The sequence below is a fragment of the Somniosus microcephalus genome, chromosome 18 (genome assembly GCF_052327205.1).
Source record: "Somniosus microcephalus isolate GS21.2 chromosome 18, FLI_Smic_1.0, whole genome shotgun sequence".
Classification (NCBI taxonomy): Eukaryota; Metazoa; Chordata; class Chondrichthyes; order Squaliformes; family Somniosidae; genus Somniosus; species Somniosus microcephalus.
In genome coordinates, this window is record NC_141004.1 from 17,431,435 (window position 1) to 17,451,729 (window position 20,295).

Below are 20,295 nucleotides of genomic sequence, written 5' to 3' on the forward strand. Positions count from 1 at the left end.
TAATTGAACGATTGCCAGTAACTAACGCGGATATAGAGAAGGAGACCCGCAATGATCCGACACGGTCTCGGGTGTATGATTTGACGGTGAAGGGATGGCCAACACATGGCGACTCACTGGTGCCAGCATTCTCATCCAGAAGAGAACAGCTGTCAGTATGCCAGGGGACAGTGATGTGTGGATCCCGAGTGGTAATTCCACCCAAGTTAAGGGAGAGAGTGCTCAATGAGCTTCACGAAGGCCATCTGGGAGGGGTGAAAATGAAAAGCCTTGCTAGGGCTTGTGTGTGGTGGCCGGGGATCGATCAACAAATCGAGGACCTAACAAATAGCTGCTCAGGATGCCAGAAGGTCCAAAATGCACCACCACATGCCCCTCTACACCCATGTGAGTGGCCCTCCTCTCCATGGCAATGGGTGCATATTGATTTTGCTGGTCCATTCATGGACTCAATGTTCTTAATAGCAGTGGATGCGCACTCGAAATAGCCTGAGGTGACCAAAATGTCCTCCACCACTACGGAGAAAACGATTGCAGTCCTACGGACCATATTTGCCAGGAACGGCTTGCCAGAGCAGATTTGCTCTGATAACGGACCACAGTTTGTGTCCGAAGAGTTTCGGAAATTTATGAAAAGGAATGGGGTAAGGCATTACACATCCGCCCCGTATCATCCAGCCACAAATGGATTGGCTGAGAGGTTCGTACAAACCTTTAAAAAGGCGATAAGGGCCATGTGCGATGATGAAATTCCACTACAGCATAAGGTGGACAATTTCCTGTTAGCCTACAGAAATGCGACACATGCAGTTACCAACCAGACCCCGGCCATGATGTTCTTTAACCGAAGGTTGAGATCTCGTCTGGATTTGCTCAGACCAAATGTGCGAAGAAATGTTGAGGATAAGCAATTCCAGCACATCAATGAGAAGCCGACAAGGAGCTTCAATGTAGGACAACCAGTCTTGGCCCGCGACTACCAAACAGAGAAATGGCAACCCGGAACGATATGCACATGGCAGGGGCCACTAATATACACAGTGGATGTCGGGGAGAACATTGAGACGCCACGTCGACCAGATCCTAGCGTCACAGGAACGAGTCAACCCCATGTCTCGCGTACCTGGGGATGAACCCGACATACCGGTAGCATCTACCTCAGAAACAGTAGCAGCGGAAACTGATGAACTAACCGATGAAAGGGAGCCAGAATCGCCTCCGCACCAAGAACAAGAACCTCAGGAAAGGCGCTATCCAGAAAGGATCAGGAAGCCGCCCCAAAGACTGAATCTATAAATGGACTATTTCAGTTTAATGTGCATGTTAAAGTGTTAACTGTTATTTGAATGTTATGGGTACTGTTAATCTAAAAGGGGAGGAATTGTAGTGTATGTACCTTTAAGAGAGAACTACTTTTACAGCTCCTGTATACTGTAGTACCGGCAGTGACCACACCTGTATATAAGCCTTGAGCATGCCTCTGTACTGTTAGTCTTTAGACTACCCTCCTCCAGTAAACACCTGTTGATTGTTAATTTACAGCCTCCGTCTAGTTATTGGAAAACATCATACTTTAAGAATCACGGATTCAACAGAGAGGACATATAAATTGACCAGAAAAAGCAGCAAACTTGAGGATTGGGAGCAGTTTAGGATTCAGCAAAGGAGGACAAAGGGATTAATTAAGATGGGGAAAATAGAGTATGAGAGTAAGCTTGCAGGGAACATAAAAACCGACTGTAAAAGCTTCTATAGATATGTGAAGAGAAAAAGATTGGTGAAGTCAAGCGTAGGTCCCTTGCAATCAGAATCAGGGGAATTTATAATGGGGGATCAAAGAAATGGCAGACCAAATAAATACATACTTTGGTTCTGTCTTCACAAAGGAGGACACAAATAACCTCCCAGAGATGTCAGGGAACATAGGGTCTAATGAGAGGGAGGAACTGAAAGAAATCAGTATTTGGAGGGAAATGGTGTTCGGGAAATTGACGGGATTGAAGGCCGATAAATCCCCAGGACCTGATAATCTACATCCTAGGGTACTTAAGGAAGTGGCCCTAGAAATAGTAGATGCATTGCTGGTCATCTTCCAAAATTCTATAGACTCTGGAACAGTTCCCATGGATTGGAGGGTAGCTAATGTTACCCCACTATTCAAAAAAGGTGGTAGAGAGAAAACGGGGAACTATAGACCGGTAAGCCTGACATCGGTAGTGGGGAAAATGCTAGAGTCCATTATAAAAGATGTAATATCAGAGCACGTGGAAAACAGTGACAGGATCGGACAAAGTGAACATGGATTTACAAAAGGTAAACCGTGCTTGACTAATCTACTGGAATTTTTTGAGGATGTAACTGGTAGAATAGATAAGGGAGAACCAGTGGATGTGGTGTATTTGGACTTTCAGAAGGCTTTCGATAAGGTCCCGCATAAGAGATTAGCGTGTAAAGTTAAAGCACATGGGATTGGGGGTAAGGTACTGACTTGGATAGAGAACTGGTTGGCAGACAGGAAGCAAAGAGTTGGAATAAACGGGTCTTTTTCCGAGTGGAAGGTAGTGACTAGTGGGGTACCGCAGGGATCAGTGCTAGGACCCCCAGCTATTCACAATATATATTAATGATCAAGACGAGGGAACTAGATTAAATATCTCCAAGTTTGCATATGACACAAAGCTGGGTGGGCGTGTGTGCTCTGAGGAGGATGCCAAGAAACTCCAATATGATTTGGACAGGTTGGGTGATTATACTGCATCTGCCATGCATCTGCCCAATGTGGATAAATGCGAGGTTATCCACTTTGGTGGCAAAAACAGGAAGGCAGATTATTATCTGAACGGCAATAGATTGGGAGAAGGGGAAGTGCAATGAGACCTGGGTGTCCAAAATAACAACAGAAAATGCTGGAAAAACTCAGGCCGGCCAGCCATTCCAGCATTTTCTGTTGTTATTTCGGATTTCCAGCATCTGCAGTATTTGCTATCGAGACCTGGGTGTCCTTGTGCACCAGTCGCTGAAAGTAAGCATGCAGGTGCACCAGGCGGTTAAGAAGGCAAATGGTATGTTGGCCTTCATAGCGAGAGGATTCGAGTACAGGAGCAAAGAAGTCTTGCTGCAGTTGTACAGGGCCTTGGTGAGACCACACCTTGAGTACTGTGTGCAGTTTTAGTTGCCTTATCTGAGGAAGGTTGTTCTTGCCATGGAGGGAGTGCAGTGAAGATTCACCAGACTGATACCTGGGATGGCAGGAATGACGTATGGAGAGAGATTGGGTCGATTGGGCTTATATTCGCTGGAGTTTAGAAGAATGAGAGGGGATCGCATTGAAACTTATAAAATTCTAACAGGACTAGACAGACTAGATGCAGGAAGGATGTTCCCGATGGCGGGGGGAGTCCAGAACCAGGGGTCACAGTCTAAAGATAAGGGGTAAGCCATTTAGGGCAGAGATGAGGAGGAATTTCTTCACCCAGAGAGTGGTGAACCTGTGGAATTCTCTACCACAGAAGGCAGTAGAGGCCAACTTATTAAATATATTCAAGAAGGAGTTGGATATATTTCTTAAGGCTAAAGGGATCAAGGGATATGGGGAGAAGGCAGGGACAGGGTACTGAATTTGGATGATCAGCCATGATCTCATTAAATGACGGAGCAGGCTCGAGGGGCCGAATGGCCTCCTCCTGCTCCTATCTTCTATGTTTCTATTCATTTCATCGCTGTTTGTGGGTTAAATAATTCTCACGAAATGATTGGTCGACAGAACACCACAAGAACATATGAAACTGATGGGCCAGAAAATACCAGCTGGCTCATTGAGCGTGTCTCATACAGTAATGACCCAACCCCCCATAAAAGTCACTACACTGCAAAGAAATTGATTGATTGCCGAGGCCCTTTGGGATATTTCTGAGAGATGCATTAAGGTGCAATATAAATACAAGTTTTCTTTTTCTTTGTTTGGAGTCCAGTAACCTCCAAACAAAAATAACAACAGAAAATGCTGGAAATACTCAGCAGGCCAGGCAGCATCCGTGGAGAGAGAAACAGGGTTAATGTTTCAGGTCTGGGACCCTTCATCAGAACTGGAAAAAGCTGGAGATGTAACAGATATTAAGCAGGTGCAGAGATGCGGGGGGAGGAAGGAATTGAAAGAACATACTGTGAAAATGGTGCAAATGGGAATGGCAAAATCATAATCCCTGCCCCCATTTTTCATGCAGTATGATCTGAAATTGTTGAACTCGATGTTGAGTCTGGAAGGCTGTAAAGTGCCTAATCGAAAGAGGAGGTGCTGTTCCTCGAGCTTACGAACAATGTAATAGGCCGAGGACAGACCTCCAAACAAAATCTTGCAAAGAAAATTCAATCTTTGACGTGAATAATGTCCGTGCCAATCCTGACTTTTACTGAGGCCGTGCTGATCTCCCACCTTTGCCGCCGTCTTTTCTTTTCCTGCCTACCTGCTCCTGCTGCTGTCTAGCCAGTTCCATCTGTTGTTGCTGCTTCTCAAACAACATGGCCGCCATGTTCTTCTGTTCCGCGTGAGCCGTCAGCAGCTGCTCACGGAGGTTGGACAGCTGGTTGATCATCACCAACAGCTGCAATTCCTTCTCTGCCAGACTCTCTGCTGTTCCTGGCCCATCAGAAAAAAAGACAAAAACACCAAATTATTCCAGGTTTAAAAACAAAAAAAAACACACCAGTACAAGCAGGGGACCATAAAACCGCTCTGTGGCAGCTTGAATGAACAAACTACTGCAGACAGTTGCCCTTTCAAAGTCACCCGAGAACTCATTTTTAGTGTGGAAACAAGTCATCCTCGATTCCGAGGGACTGCCCAAGAAGAAGACGATGACGACATGGGTGTCATCATTGGCTTTCCAGGCACAGTACACTTGGAAGCTAGGGTTGCCAACCGCTTAAGGATTGTCCTGGAGTCTCAGGAATTAAAAGATTAATCTCCAGGACACTGCTCCGAGCCAATTGTGGTTTTTGTTTTAATTTTTTAAATTTTCTTTGAGCACTTACGTTTGTTTGTTATAAAACTATCCGACAGTCAATCGGGTAACGAAGAGTCTTGTCCCGTTCCCATTGGCCACGGAGAGGCAGAGAGCCGTGAGGGCGGGCGTGTCGGGCAAACAATTTGTGGGGGGGGGGGGGGGGGGGGGAAATACAGGGCGGGGCAGCTGGAGGCTGAAGGTCATGTTGGCGACATCTCCGGGAATATGCCCAACCCGAGTTGGCAACCCTAGCTGTGACCATTTTACCGAGATTATCCGCATACCTGGTCTGGCCCTATATGTGACTCCAGACCCACAGCAATGTGGTTGACTCTCAATTGCCCCTCTGAAATGGCCTAGCGAGCCACTCAAGGGCAATCAGGGATGGGCAATAAATGCCAGCCTTGCCAGCGACGCCCACATCCTATGAACGAAAAAAAAAAACAACCTCCCGCCACGCAGGGTGCCCCCCCATAGGAGAAAAATCAAAACGCCGGAAATGAGAATTAAAGACAGAAAGTTCTGGAAGTGCACAGGTCAGTCAGGATCTGAAAGAGAAAATCTGGATTAACAGTCGTCTGCGACCCTTCAGCAGAATCATGCTGGTGGCGGGAGTGGCAATTCAGGCTCTCTTCCAGCACTTTTAGCATGTGTTCACAACAAAAGGCAATTTCTAGAAGCAAACCTTGTTCCTTATGAACCGTACCTTAATGGGCCCAATGTAAGGAAATGATGTATGAAAAGGCTAGCAATTCATTTTTTTAAATCACTGTATTAGGAATGCCTAGGCAGTTAGCATCACTATCAGGTTCAGGTTAAAACAAATAATCAGATTTATTTACAAGTTAGATAGAGGCAGAAAACCACAATAAGTTACTGATGGTACAAACACTTAAAAGACAAAAAAAAACTGAATTCTATTCAGGGGTTCAAACATCTTCTTCAGAGTATATTTCTTACAAGGTCCAAGAACCTGCAAGACTTTAGGAGGACACAGTGTATTGTAGACTCCCTACTGAGATTTGTAAGGTGAAGACTGTAGTATGAATTCCAGGTTAACAGGCCTAGTCAGTCAAGCCATTTTAAAGGCACAATGGTGCAATTGGTGCATAGAACCACTTGATGAGTCACGGTTTGTACCTCATCCAGATTTCAGATACATATTAATGCTTTGACCATGCTGAATATGATTAACAGCAGGATGAAGCTAATCTGCAGATCAAAACGGCCCGCCTAGCCCGGGCAGACAGCTCTGCTCTGGCTCACATCTTGCAGATGACCAACTGAAGACAGCTTCCAACTTAACCCTAGTTATTGAAAAGAAACAGAGGCTTAGAAATTCGGGCACGCCGGGTGCCTCGGGACAAATCAATCTTGCAGACATCAGCCTTAAACAGGTGTTAGGCTCCTTATTTGCATATGCAAAGTGTCGAACGCCTGTTTCAAGTGTGGGCAGTGCACGCTGATTTTGTGGCCTTTTACCAATATGCCGGGTGGTGCGCTTCCGGCTCGTAATTAGCGTGCACTTCTTCCCCGCCATCATGGAGGCTTAGCAGGCCGTGTGGACAAATTTCTAGGCTATCACCTCTATCTCAATAGCTGGATTATAAAATGATACAACAGCACATTTTCCTGATACGATGCCTCATGAAGCTCTGCTTTTGTCACGAAGACTCGAGTCCAAAATAACACCGCCTTCTCTCGGAAGCTGCCTGACCTGCTGTGTAGTTCCTGTATTTATTGTAGAAGTGAGCCGTTACTTCTGTCTGACGGCCGTAGGGCAACCACCACATGTTTCCATGTGCCCAGCTCCCTCTCTTTAAGCAGAGGCGCCGTTCACCAGCAACGCATCTAACCATCTTTTAAAATAAATCGGCAGAAGGATTAGAGGGGAGTCGAGGAGAAATTCTTTCACCCAGAGGGTGGTGGGGGTCTGGAACTCACTGTCTGAAAGGGTGGTAGAGGCAGAAATCCTCAACGCATTTAAAAAGTACTTGGACATGCACCTGAAGTGTCGTAACCTGCACTGGAAAGTGGAAATAGGCTGGATCGCTCTTTTTCGGCCGGCACAGACGCAATGGGCCAAGTGGCCTCCTTCTGTGCCATAAATTTCTAGCATTCTATGAGCTAACCATTTTCAGTGGACTCGCCTTGAGTATTGAGAAGAGGGACATTCCGCTGCGGGGAGCTCGCAAACATGAACAGCTGGAGTGAATACAATTAGGGTTGTATTCCCTGGAATTTAGAAGGTTAAGGGCTGATCTGATCGAAGTTTTCAAGATATTAAGGGGAACAGATAGGGTAGATAGAGAGAAACTATTTCTGCTGGTTGGGGATTCTAGGACTAGGGGCCATAATCTAAAAATTGGAGCCAGACCTTTCAGGAGTGAAATTAGGAAACACTTCTACACACAAATGGTGGTGTAAGTTTGGAACTCTCTTCCGCAAAAGGCAATTGATGCTAGATCAATTGTTAATTTTAAATCTGAGATTGATAGCTTTTTGTTAACCAAAGCTATTAAGGGATATGGGCCAAGGGCGGGTATATGGAGTTAGATCGCAGATCGGCCACGATCTCAGTGAATGGCGGAACAGGCTCGAGGGGCTGAATGGCCTCCTCCTGTTCCTATGGAGGGTCTGCACACTGCAGAGTTTAACAGTTCGATCAAAGTGCACGGAAAATATTCGACAGCCAATAGAGGGAGCTTGCTTCAACTGCAAAAAGTAATGGCGCTAGTCACGGAGATTGTACCTTTGATATCTTTGCTGCTCAATGAACACTTTTCCAGCAGCTTGTCTTTCCAATCGTTGGACAGCAACTTCTCAATATTTGGCATGACTGCAGGAAGAGAGAGGAACAAACAGAGAGTCAGGAAAGGCCCTTGGAGTATTGGGACATAATTAGTGCTGACAGAGGTTCCCTGACCGTCCCAACATCCCTTAGGCAAGCGGGCGAAGACAAAGAGTAAGAGCCGACGTTCCGAGTGTCTGACTGCCGGACTTTGTCAGGGAATCGATTTACGGACCTCTAAGTGTCGGGGGGCACCTTTGGGCGAGGGCCAGGGCTCGATACAGGTCATGCTCCTAGGACCCTGGAAACTACAGGAGCCAGCTCTCTGGGAGCCCTGCATTGGAGCTCATTTGGCAGCAGGCTTCCTGGCCCACATTATGTTGTCAAGGACTATAACCAGGACGCCTGCGCACGGATTTGCCAGGGAATTGTTTATTAGGTGGCCCTGTTCCAAGCAGAGGTCCCGATAGACCTGCTGTCCTGTGTTTCATTTAAACGGAGACAGTTCGAGGTCGATCCTTCCTTTCCTCTGGTCATGATTTAATTGTTCAGGCAAGTGATTTGTGGCAACAAGTGATTCTTGTCACGAGGACTTTGTATGCAAAATGGAAGTACCAGGGCAGCAGCCAATCACACATGCAGCAAAGCATTCCTTGCTCATAGGAATTCCTGAGGGAATGTGGCACATCACTGACCTCATTCACTGCACACAGAGACCTGTCAAATTATCAGGAGTTAGGCTCTAAATTAGAAAGCAGGACCTCGAGGGTAATAATCTCTGGATTATTGCCCGAGCCACATTCAAATTGGCATAGAAGCAGATAGATCAGGAGAATTAACACATGGCTAAAGGGCTGGTGTGGGAAAGAGGGGTTCCTTTTCATGGGACACTGGCACCAGTTCTGGGACAGGAAGGGGCTGTACCGATGGGACGGGATCCACCTGAAGGGGGATGGGACCCCTGTTCTAGCGGAAAGGGTAAATAAGGAGGTGGCAAAAGCTTTAAACTAGTAAGATGGGGGGGAGGGATCTACAAGAAACCTAACCAGCCTAAATATAAACAAAACAGGAAAAGTGAGCATAGGAAAGAATAAAGTAAGGGAGGACATTGATGACAAGGGAATAAATAGAGTTACAGAACAGGAGTCTAAAAAGATGGTTAAACATAAAGTGAGAGGAAAGTCTATTAAAAATGAGTTAAAGTATCTGTATAGCAATGCCCACAGTGTCCATAATAAAACAGGGGAGCTGGAGGCAATCATGCGTTGCGAGGAACCAGTCTAAGTAGGGATTACTGAGACATGGCTACAGAAAAATCAGGACTGGGAATTAAACATTGCAGGGTATAACAGAGAAAAGAGAGAGAGGGAAAAAGGGGAGATGGAGTAGCCGTACTTATTAGGGATAACAATGGCAGTAGTTGAAAGTGACGCAGCTATCAGCAAGACAAAAATAGAATCCATATGGATAGAGATAAAAGAGAATAAAGGATCAATCACACTAATAGGTGTAGTCTGCATACCTCGTAATAGTGGAAGGGAGGTGGGGGAAGAAATATGCAGACAAATTAGGGAAATGAGTAAAAAACAGAATAATCAACTACCCCGATATTAATTGGACAGAAGAGGTAGGTAAAGGGGATAAGGGAATAGAGTTCCTACAATGTCTACAGGACTCCTTTCTAACCCAATATGTAAAAAGCCCAACAAGGGAGGATTCGCTATTGGATCTAGTAATGGGGAATGAACCAGAGCAGATAAGAGAAGTAAAGGTAGGGGAACATCTAGGCATAAACAGTGGCTCAAAATGACGAGAGAGAGAGAGAGAGAAAGTATCATGCAGACACCGCATTTAAAGTGGTTGAACTGGTTAAGCTAATATTTTGAGCACATGAACGACCTGAGCTTGGCAGGTTTACCAATCACATCATCAACTTAGAGATAACTGCTTGCGATATTAGGGCACAAATGCTTAATGCCTTCATAGGACATTCAATTACTGGTTACTTTAATGGAGATGTTAAACGTTCAGCTGCCATTATTGCAACAGTCATTTCTTTAGGAATCATGTGGTCTATCCCTTCCATTCGCCAACACAAATGGGTTGAATCTCCGCGGTGATAACAGTGTGTGAATGTGTTCGTTCCGCCATCTGGTATTTGAACAAGGGTATTAACCCACTTAAAAATCAATGACGGCGCCTCTGTTCTAATTACAATCACAATAATCTGTACCAACAGTTGTGGAAGTTTAAAAGCGATCGAATTACAGATTAAATAAAAGGAAGTCAGGCAGCAGACAATCATGCATGTTACTATTACACTGCATAATTTCACCTCAAAAGGAGTGGATATGTGGGTGTTTGCAGTTATCTCTCTCTCGCTCTCTCTCTTTTCCCTCCATCCCTTTCCCTCCGAAGTTAGCGAAGGCCTGGACCACCTGATGATCTTCCACCTTCTCCAACATTAGTCACTCTTGTCTTCCGCTACCACTCATTCAGTAGTCACATGGCCACTGCGTCTCTTCCATTTCCCCCCCACCCCAAACATGTGACGGGAGTAAAGTACAAACAGGAACTAATCATTAGGAAAATAAAACGTTGGGGAACAATGAGGCGGGGAAGAATGAAAATCAGAGATCGGAAAAAGTCCGAGAAGGAAACAAGAGCCAAACACACGGATTAATCCTTTGGGCTCACTTCTGCACCAATGTTCCCGCTAAGGTGCGCGACCGCGCAGTAATCTCAAAAGGTCCCGCGCAGGCCGCTCACCGGCTTTTACACTGCAATTCCGCGCAGGCGCAGAAATTTAAAGGGACCGCGCATTAAAGGAAACAGGCTGCGCAGATCGAAGCACAGCTCACAGGGAACATTGTTCCGCACCTAACGGGATTCCCGCTTTTCTTTCTTTCAAGAGACTCGAGAAATGCAGCATTGTTTCTGTTCTGTGCGTTTGCTCCCCCCCCTCCCCACCCCCGCAGTGGTAATGGTGCCATGGGTTCCGGCCGCCCTCCTGTACCTCGTTCGACTGCCCGTTCCCAGTGCATGAACATAGACTGCAAGTGTCTGCAGGCTATTTAGCTGTGGAGGCATGACAATGGAACGCCATTCTACCCTCGCGAGGTACTTCACATAAAATGTACAGCACAGAAACAGGCCATTCGGCCCAACTAGTCTATGCCGGTGTTTATACTCCCCACGAGCCTCCTTCCACCCCTCTTCATCTCACCCTATCAACATATCCTTCCATTCCTTTATCCCTCATGTATTTATCTAGCTTCCCCTTAAATGCATCTATGCTGTTCACCTCAACTGCTCTCCCTGTGGTAGCAAATACCACATTCTTACTACCCTTTGGGTAAAAGAAGTTTCTCCTGGATTCTCTATTGGATTTATTAGTGACTATCTTATATATATTTGAGGAGAGATTGGATTGGCTAGGCCTGTATTTCATTCACTAGAGTTTAGAAGAATGAGAGGGGATCTCATTGAAACGTATAAAATTCTGACAGGGCTAGACAGACTGGATGCAGGGAGGATGTTTCCCCTGACTGGGGGGTCTAGAACGAGGGGTCACAGTCTCAGGATATGTGGTAGGACATTTAGGACCGAGATGAGGAGAAATTTCTTCACTCAGAGGGTGGTGAACCCATGGAATTCTCTACCACAGAAGGCTGTGGAGGCCAAGTCACTGAATATATTTATGGAGATAGATAGATAGATTTCTAGACACAAGAGTCATCAAGGGGTATGAGGAGAGAGCGGGAATATGGTATTGAGATAGAGGATCAGCCATGATCATATTAAATGGTGGAGCAGGCTCGAAGGGCTGAATGGCCTACTCCTGCTCCGATTTTTCTATGTTTCTGTAGTGTATGTGCTTTAAGTCAGAACTACTTTTTACAGCTCCTGTATACTGTAGTATCGGCAGTAACCACACCGGTATATAAGCTGTGCGCATGCCTCTGTACTCCAGTCTAGAGATGACCCTCCTCCAGTAAAGACCTGTTGTTTGTTTATATACAGCATCCGTGTAATTCTTTATCCACTGAACCACAGATCTAACAGTAGCGACGAGTGTTGATGCGAATCTACCTGCAACATTAACCAAAAAAAATAAATAGTCGAGTCCAGGAACACGGGCGTTGACCGCGAGCATCCGCCCAGCAGTCAGGCAGAGATCCAACTTCGCTGGGGAGGCTGTGGAGAGCCGGGCTTGGTTCCCCAGCCACAACGAGCAGTAAGAGACCGACGACAGGTCCTGAGCAGACCCTTCCCTAGCAGCGGCAGCTGGAGCCGACTGACGGCAGAGAGAGAGCCGGGCAGCGTCGACGGGGTAAGAAAAAGGGTGAAGAGAGCAGGACGCAGCCGGGGGTTGATCACCGAGCGGCGTCGTGGAAAAATACTGCAAAACCGGAGAGAGGGTAAGAAACAGCCGGGTTCTAGACTGAGCGGCGTCGACAAATATCAAGAGAAGAACGCGCAGAGCACAGCCAGGGATCACGGGCTGATCAGGGTCCGCGGGGCGAAGCAAGGGGAGACGCCACGGAGAAGCAGGGAGAGCGCGGGAGATGCCATTGAGCCGCGGAGAAGCAGGGAGAGCGCGGGAGGCGCCATTGAGAAGGAAGAGCGCGGGAGACGCCATTTTGCGAAGCCGCAGCGGAGAAGACGGGCGAGCGCGGGAAGGAAGGAAAGTGCGGGAGACGCCATTTTGTGCCAGCGGAGAAGAAGGGGAAGCGCGGGAGGCGCCATTGGGGATAGTTAACGCACAACCAAGGATGCCGAAGAGTGGCAGTATCTCTACGTTCGACAATGAAGTCGAAGATTGGGCGACATATGTGGAACGTACTGAGGTGTACTGCAGGGCGAATGAAGTGCCAGATGCTAATAAAGCACTGGTTCTGTTAAATTCCATGGGTGCAAAAACTTATGGGTTACTGCGAAATCTAATAACCCCAGAGAAGCCGGTAAACAAGGATTTTGGAAACATAGTAGAAATCCTACAGGACCACTTAAGCCCCACACCGCTGCTGATAGCAGAACGATTTAAGTTCCATAAAAGGAACCAACACAAAGACGAAAGCAATGCTGAGTACCTAACGGAACTGCGCAAGCTATCGAAATACTGCCAGTTTGGAGCGGGAGTAGCAGACACGTTAAAGGGACAAGTTTGTGTGTGGGCTACAAAGTGAAGGAACCCAGAAACGGCTTCTATCAGAAAAGGACCTTACGCTGGACAAAGCTTTCAATATGGCAGTATCACATGAAGCAGCCGCAAGGGGCGCTGCAGAGACACAACAGAGACCGCAAGAATACGGCACCAATGAAATGACCTATGGAACAGGGAAGTGCTATCGCTGCGGCAGAACAACACATGACCAGAAAGATTGTTGGTTTAAGGACCAAGTGTGCAGACAGTGTGGGAAAGCAGGACACATAGCAAGAGTCTGCAGGTCTGGGAAGAAAACCAACAGTAAGAAATCTCCACAGGAGAAATACAAAAAAGGTACACCAGGTGATGGACAGTGGTTCAGACGAACAGAAAAGTGACACAGACTCCGGAAGCAAGGAGCTGGGTTGTCTGAAACTACATAATGTAACCGAAATAGAGGATCACCAGGCTATCTGGGTTACACTCGAGATAGACGGAGTCCAAGTGGAAATGGAATTGGACACAGGGTCAGCTCTAACAGTCATAAATCAAAGAGACTACAAGCGGCTATTTTCACACATACCCTTGAAAGCTACAGAGATTGTCTTGAAGACGTATACAGGACAAAAAGTCTACCCCAAAGGAAAAATAAGGGTGAAAGTGACATATGAAGGTCAGGAAATACCTAAAATGGATTTATATGTATTGCCAAATGGAGGACCACCACTGCTAGGACGTGAGTGGATCCGGAAGATACATTTAGATTGACATTCCATACAGGCACTGAAGTTGGAGGCCAAAAAGGATGACGACGTCACACCTGGACGACTGTCAAAAATGCTAACTGACGCAAAAGAAGTGTTCCAGGAAGGACGAGGAACGCTAAAAGGAATAACAGCAACAATTAAAATAGAGGATAATGCAAGCCCAAAGTTTCTGAAGGCCAGACCAGTGCCTTATGCGATCAGACCAGCGGTTGAAGCAGAGCTGGAAGGGTTGGAACGTTCAGGAGTACTGTCCAAAGTGGACTGGAGCGAGTGGGCTACACCCATCGTCCCTGTAATGAAGAGGTCATTGAGTAATACGCCTGGGGAACCAAAGAAGGTCCGCATCTGGGGATTTTAAGGTGACAGTGAACCCAGTCCTTCACACTGTGCAATATCCGCTTTCACGAATTGAGGATATTTTCGCCTCGCTATCTGGTGGTAAACGCTTCACCAAAATTGATCTAGCCCAGGCGTACTTGCAAATGGAGGCAGAAGCTTCGAAACATTACCTTACGATCAACACCCATAAAGGTCTCGATCAATACAACCGGCTGGTGTTTGGAGTAGCCTCGGCTCCGGCTATCTGGCAAAGGGCGATGGATCAGGTCCTGCAAGGGATTCCAGGGACCCAGTGTTATTTGGACGACATCTTGGTCACGGGCGAAAATGACGGTGATCACCTCGCTAACTTGGGGAAGGTGCTCGCCAGATTAAAAGGAATATGGGCTACGAGCTAAATCGCCACAAGTGCGAGTTTTTCCAGAAACAGATCTCGTATTGCGGCCACGTCATCGATGAAGAGGGGTTACATAAGTCCCCTGACAAGATTGAGGCAGTAGTCAAGGCTCCAGCACCGGAACGATATGTACAAGGCAGGGGCCATTAATGTACACAGTGGATGTCGGGGAGAACATTGTGAGATGCCACGTCGATCAGATCTTAGCGTCACAGGAAGGCATCAACCCCATGTCTCGAGTACCTGGGGATGAACCCGACATACCAGTAGCATCTACTTCAGACCCAGTAGCAGTGGAACCTGATGAACTACCCGATGAAAAGGGGTCAGAATCGCCTCTGCACCAAGAACAAGAACCTCCGGAAAGGCACTATCCCGAAAGAGTCAGGAAGCCGCCCCAAGACTGAATCTATAAATGGACTTTTTGTTATTGAATGTACATGTAAAAATGTAATTGTTATTTGAATATTAAGGGGGTATTATTAATCCAAAAAGGGAGGAATTGTAGTGTATGTGCTTTAAGTCAGAACTACTTTTTACAGCTCCTGTATACTGTAGTACCGGCAGTAACCACACCGGTATATAAGCTGTGCGCATGCCTCTGTACTCCAGTCTAGAGATGACCCTCCTCCAGTAAAGACCTGTTGTTTGTTTATATACAGCATCCGTGTAATTCTTTATCCACTGAACCACGGATCTAACAGTTTCTATTTATGGCATCAAGTTTTGGACTCCCCACACGTGGAAGCATCATCTCTACGTCTACCTTATCGAACCCCTTCATAATTTTAAAGACCCTTAACTAGGTCACCCTCAAGCCTTCAGTCCAAGAATGAAAACACTCATACATCTGTCATAACCAGTTTAGAGAAAGGCAGCAGATAATCAAAAGGGACGCACTCAAAGCCACTGGTCTCTTGGGATCAGTGAGTCAGCTGTCTCATTGCTGGCGACAATAATTGGAGCATCTCAAAGGCCAAAGCCCAGCACGGCTCAAACCCAAAAGGAACATGTGCCTGTTGATTCACATCGCATCATAGAAACTTACAGCACAGAAGGAGGCCATTCCACCCATCGTGCCTGTGCTAGCCCTGTGAAAGAGCAGTCGTGCTCAGTTCCCCCACACACCCCCACCTTTTGTCAGTAACCAGATCCTGACAGCTCTCTGATTGAAAACAATTCTCCACATCTCCCCTCTAGCATGAGCCGTGGCTCAGTGGGCAGCACACGCCTTTGAGTCAGAAGGTTGTAGGTTCAAGTCTCACTCCAGGGACTTGAGCATATAAAGCTAGGCTGACGCTCCAGCGCAGTGCTGAGGGAGCGCTGCACTGTCGGAGGTGCCGTCTTTCGGAGGAGACATTAAACCGAGGTCCCGTCTGCTCTCAGGTGGACGTAAAAGATCCCATGACACTATTTCGAAGAAAAGATGGGAAGTTGTCCCCAGTGCCCTGGCCAATATTTATCCCTCAACCAACATTACAAAAACAGATTATCTGGTCATTATCACATTTCTGTTTGTGGGAGCTTGCTGTGCACAAATTGGCTGCCGCGTTTCCCACATTACAACAGTGACTGCACTTCAAAAAGTACTTCATTGGCTGTAAAGCGCTTTGGGACATCCGGTGGGCGTGAAAGGCGCTATAGAAATGCAAGTCTTTCTTTCTTTCTAGATCTTTTGCCAATGATTTTAAATCTATGACCTCCGGTGATTGACCCACTCGCCAGAGGGAATAGTTTTTCTCTCTCTACTCTATCAAATCCTCTCATCATCTTGAAAACCTCTAATCGGTCGCCTCTTAAACCTTCTCTGTTCCAAGGAGAACAGTCCTAACTTTTCCAACCTCTGTCCAGCTGATTCACTACGTCCAGTTTGTTTACAATGAAGTGGCACAGTGGCGTACCAGGCTGGTCGTACCCGTGATTCCGCAAACAAAGCATTCCTAAGAGGTTAGCAGGGAGAGGGCTGAGCAAGGAGGGAGGGCTAACCAGGCACAAGTCGTCCAGGACTCCCTCCTAGCGCCCTGTTACAGCGCAGCACGGCCAGAGGTCCTGGTGTCAGATGCAAGCCCTGCTCTCTTGACCAAGCAATAGCACACACAAAACTTAAGTAAGGAAGGAGAGGGAGAAGAGAGGGGAGAGAAGAGAGGGGAGAGAAGAGAGGGGAGAGAAGAGAGAGAGGGGAGAGAGAGAGAGGAGAGAGAGAGAGAGGAGAGAGAGCGCGAGAGAGAGCGCGAGAGAGAGCGCGAGAGAGAGCGCGAGAGAGAGCGCGAGAGAGAGCGCGAGAGAGAGAGCGAGAGAGAGCGCGAGAGAGAGAGCGAGAGAGAGAGCGAGAGAGAGAGCGAGAGAGAGAGCGAGAGAGAGAGCGAGAGAGAGAGCGAGAGAGAGCGAGAGAGAGAGCGAGAGAGAGAGCGAGAGAGAGAGCGAGAGAGAGAGCGAGAGAGAGAGAGAGCGCGAGAGAGAGAGCGAGAGAGCGAGAGAGAGCGAGAGAGAGCGAGAGAGAGCGAGAGAGAGCGCGCATCTCCGAATAACATCTGAAGCCCAATGGAGAACTACTTTAATTATGGGTGTGAATTCCAGATGAGCTTTTACATCACTGTCTGGATCTCTTTTGCGGCTGTACTCACCCTCGGTTAAATTCTTACTGAAATCCATTCTTTCTAGGTTGCTTAGTGCAATTGTGAATTTACTGTGGTCCTGCTGCCCCTCGTCCCTTGGTGAAGATGAAGCCTGGGTCGTAAATAGAAGAGCGGCGTTAGTTTCCATTTGTCAAGACACAGCACAAATATAACACCAGGTCCCAGCAACAAACAGCTCAATAGGTCACTGCTGGGGTGGAAATACTTTCAATTTGAAGTACTCCTTCTCCCCCCCAAAAAACCCTACTTTTTAGCCATTGCCCACATAAAGGGCACTAAACCCAAAATAAAACGGATACTAATTCACGTGACTTCCCATAGACCAGTCTCATGCCAGAGCTGATACCAGTCAGACAGAGACTTCCCCAAGAATGGCATCTTCTTCCAGGAAGTATGAATACCACTCGAACCGGGAATATTTCAGACAAGGTGGGACATTGTTTTTACAATTACCCAGATATTTAACAGTAGGGGAGGAGAAAGGGAGAGGAAGTGGGGGTGGGGGGAGAGAAAGGGAGAGGAAAGAGGGAAGGAAGAGGGGTGGAAATGTCTACTGAAGGTATCCGGTTCTCCATTTATCTTGTCCTTTAAGGGCAAAATGCAGTATTCCCTCAGACACAATGACATGAATCAGTCATTCATGAAAGAAAGACTTATGAAATAATACTGAGCGGCCTGCGGGTGGTGCTGTCCAGGGAGAGTATAAATACTCGGGCACGGGCCCAGCTTGCGCAGGACATTCTTAACAGGAACTAGTGAAGGACACAACTGGACCTCCATGTTGTAAAACAGTTGATTAAAGCTTTGTTTAACGCTTAGACCAAGTGCCTAGTAGTTTTCTTACGTCACACATCACATATTCTTCCATCCAATGTGCAGTTTGCTCGGTTACAGCACTATGAAGGGTTTTCAAGCTTAAACATCCAGGGTGCACAACATTCATTTGTAAGGTTTAAGATTCATGCTATTCAGTGACAAGTGAGAAAATAGCGTTAAGTAAAGTTGTTAATTCAGAGTCTAAGGAGGCTTCGCGAAACTTAATGGCAATTCAAAATGTCTCATTGAAGTACTAAGGATTCCGCATCTTCAACCACCCCACACCAAAATAACACTGCAGAATGAGTTTTATTATTTTGTACAGCTCTACTGGAGTGTATGTTGGTCATTAAATCATTCCCTGCCCCAGCGGCCTGTATACTTTTTGTACTTCAAAGAGACTCATTAAAAGGGAAGGAAAGTCCCAATCTAACATTTTATAAACAGAAAATGATGGAAAACTCAGCAGGTCAGGCAGCATCTGTGGAAAGAGAAACAGAGTTTCAGGTCAATGACCTTTCGTCAGAACTGAAAAATGTTAGAAGCAACAGGTTTTAAGCTAGTACAGAGGCAGGGACAAGAGCAGCAGGCGCATGGGAACACCACCACCTCCAAGTTCCCCTCCAAGTCACACGCCATCCTGACTTGGAAGTATATCGCCGATCCTTCATCGTCGCTGGGTCAAAATCCCGGAACTCCCTCCCCAACAGCGCAGTGGGAGTACCTTCACCACACGGACTGCAGCGGTTCAAGGTGGCGGCTCACCACCACCTTCTCAAGGTTAATTCGGGATGGGCAATAAATGCTGGCCTCGCCGGCGACGCCCACATCCCGTGAATGAATATTTAAAAAAATCGAATGGGCGCGTGGGATTACAGAACTAAAGGGAAGGTCTGTGATCGGGTGGAAGGCAGGAGTGATTAAACGACAAAAGGGATGATGGTGCAGGGCAAAAGGGGGTGGTCAAGATATTCAGGGACGTGAAAAAAAAATCACTCCTGCCTTCCACCTTATCACAGACCTTCCCTTTTGTTCTTTCCTCTCCCCCCTCCGCGCCCCCCACCCCCACTTTCCCTGCCTCTGCACTTACTTAAAACCTGTTACATCTCTTAATGTTTTCCAGTTCTGGCGATAGGTCATCGACCTGAAACGTTAACTCTGTTTCTCTCTCCACAGATGCTGCCTGACCTGCTGAGTATTTCCAGCATTTTTTTGTTTTATATTTCAGATTTCCAGCAACCACAGTATTTTGCCTTTATACAGGGATGTATACATGCTGGCAGTGCAGGTTTCTCCAGAGCCAGATAGCTCTTCACCTGGTCCCAGGCTGGTCCAAAGCCAACGGCTAGAACCACAGTGAGACTTGGGAACGTTGGTCCCCTACGGTGACCTCAAGGAGCAACATAGGGACAAGGAGATGCAAAATGGCAGGTCTCCTTTGGGATAAGAAATTTGCCTTTAAAAATGTCAAAATATGTTTAATAAAAAGCCCATGGGGCAATACTTGGAATAGCCAGGACTCCCTCCAGACTTCCCTTTCTCCATTTGCGAACTTTCCTTCCCCTTTTAAGTGAATGGCCAACGCATTCTGTCAGGACCAGCTACAACTACAGATAGAAAACACAGAGACAACAACTTGCTTACTTACTTTTAGCGCTGCATCCAGACCTATGGCCTGTAGGCCGAGACTCCCATTTTTTTTTTTAACTGAGGGCTAATATACTGAGGTGGAATGAGAAGAAGGAAAATCCAGTAAGAAAGAAAAAAAAAATTAAAAAAAAGAAAAGTTAAAAACACCACCAGGATGGTAGAGGAAAAAAGTAGAAAAAGAAAATTCAATGAGGAAAAAAATGCAGTAAATTTTTCATGCATCAAGCAACAAAAATGTTTGATTGAGATCATATCCCACACCCTTCAAAAAAAAAAACAGGGGCGTATTCCTGTTCAGTAACTAAACCAATTGAAATTAAAGTTACTTATAAAATACTCAGAAAAAACAGCCCAATTTTCTTAAAATTAATTTTTTTTTTAAATCATAAAATGAAAAATTAAATACTGGGGGGGTGCGGGTGCAAAAAAAAACTTTTCAAAGTTGTCAACTATTTCAATTTTCCTTTAAAATTAGGGAATACAAAAAAAAAAGACGGGACATTAATCTGCAGTGCCCTGGAGCAATGAGATAAAACTTTACCTTGCAGTCAGACTGTTTCACGTGGCAGCTGGTTCTGGAAATGAACATGCCAACTATTGTACAACACTCGAGGAAGGAGGTCAAGGCCTTGGAGAGGGCACAGTGGACATTTACCAGAATGGTACCAGGGATGAGATAATTCAGTGATGTGGAGAGACTGGAGAAGCTGGGATTGTTCTCCTCGGAGCAGAGAAGGTTAAGGGGCG

At 46.5% G+C, this 20,295-nt stretch overlaps 1 protein-coding gene across 5 annotated transcripts in view; it reads right to left on the reverse strand.

Moving 5' to 3' along the window:
* LOC147105059 (transcription factor SOX-13-like) overlaps positions 1–20,295 on the reverse strand; it is a 190,804-nt gene that overhangs the window by 41,323 nt on the left and 129,186 nt on the right. For 4 of the 5 annotated variants that reach the window (XM_086011116.1, XM_086011115.1, XM_086011114.1 and 1 more), the window contains 3 exons: positions 17,071–17,173; positions 7,756–7,842; positions 4,464–4,636 (listed from right to left, as the gene is read on the reverse strand). In XM_086011116.1, coding sequence (XP_085867242.1) covers positions 4,464–4,636; positions 7,756–7,842; positions 17,071–17,173 — 363 coding nt within the window. Of the gene's footprint in view, positions 1–4,463; positions 4,637–7,755; positions 7,843–17,070; positions 17,174–19,546; positions 19,621–20,295 lie in introns of all 5 variants that reach the window. The other variant, XM_086011118.1, reaches the window with a different exon arrangement.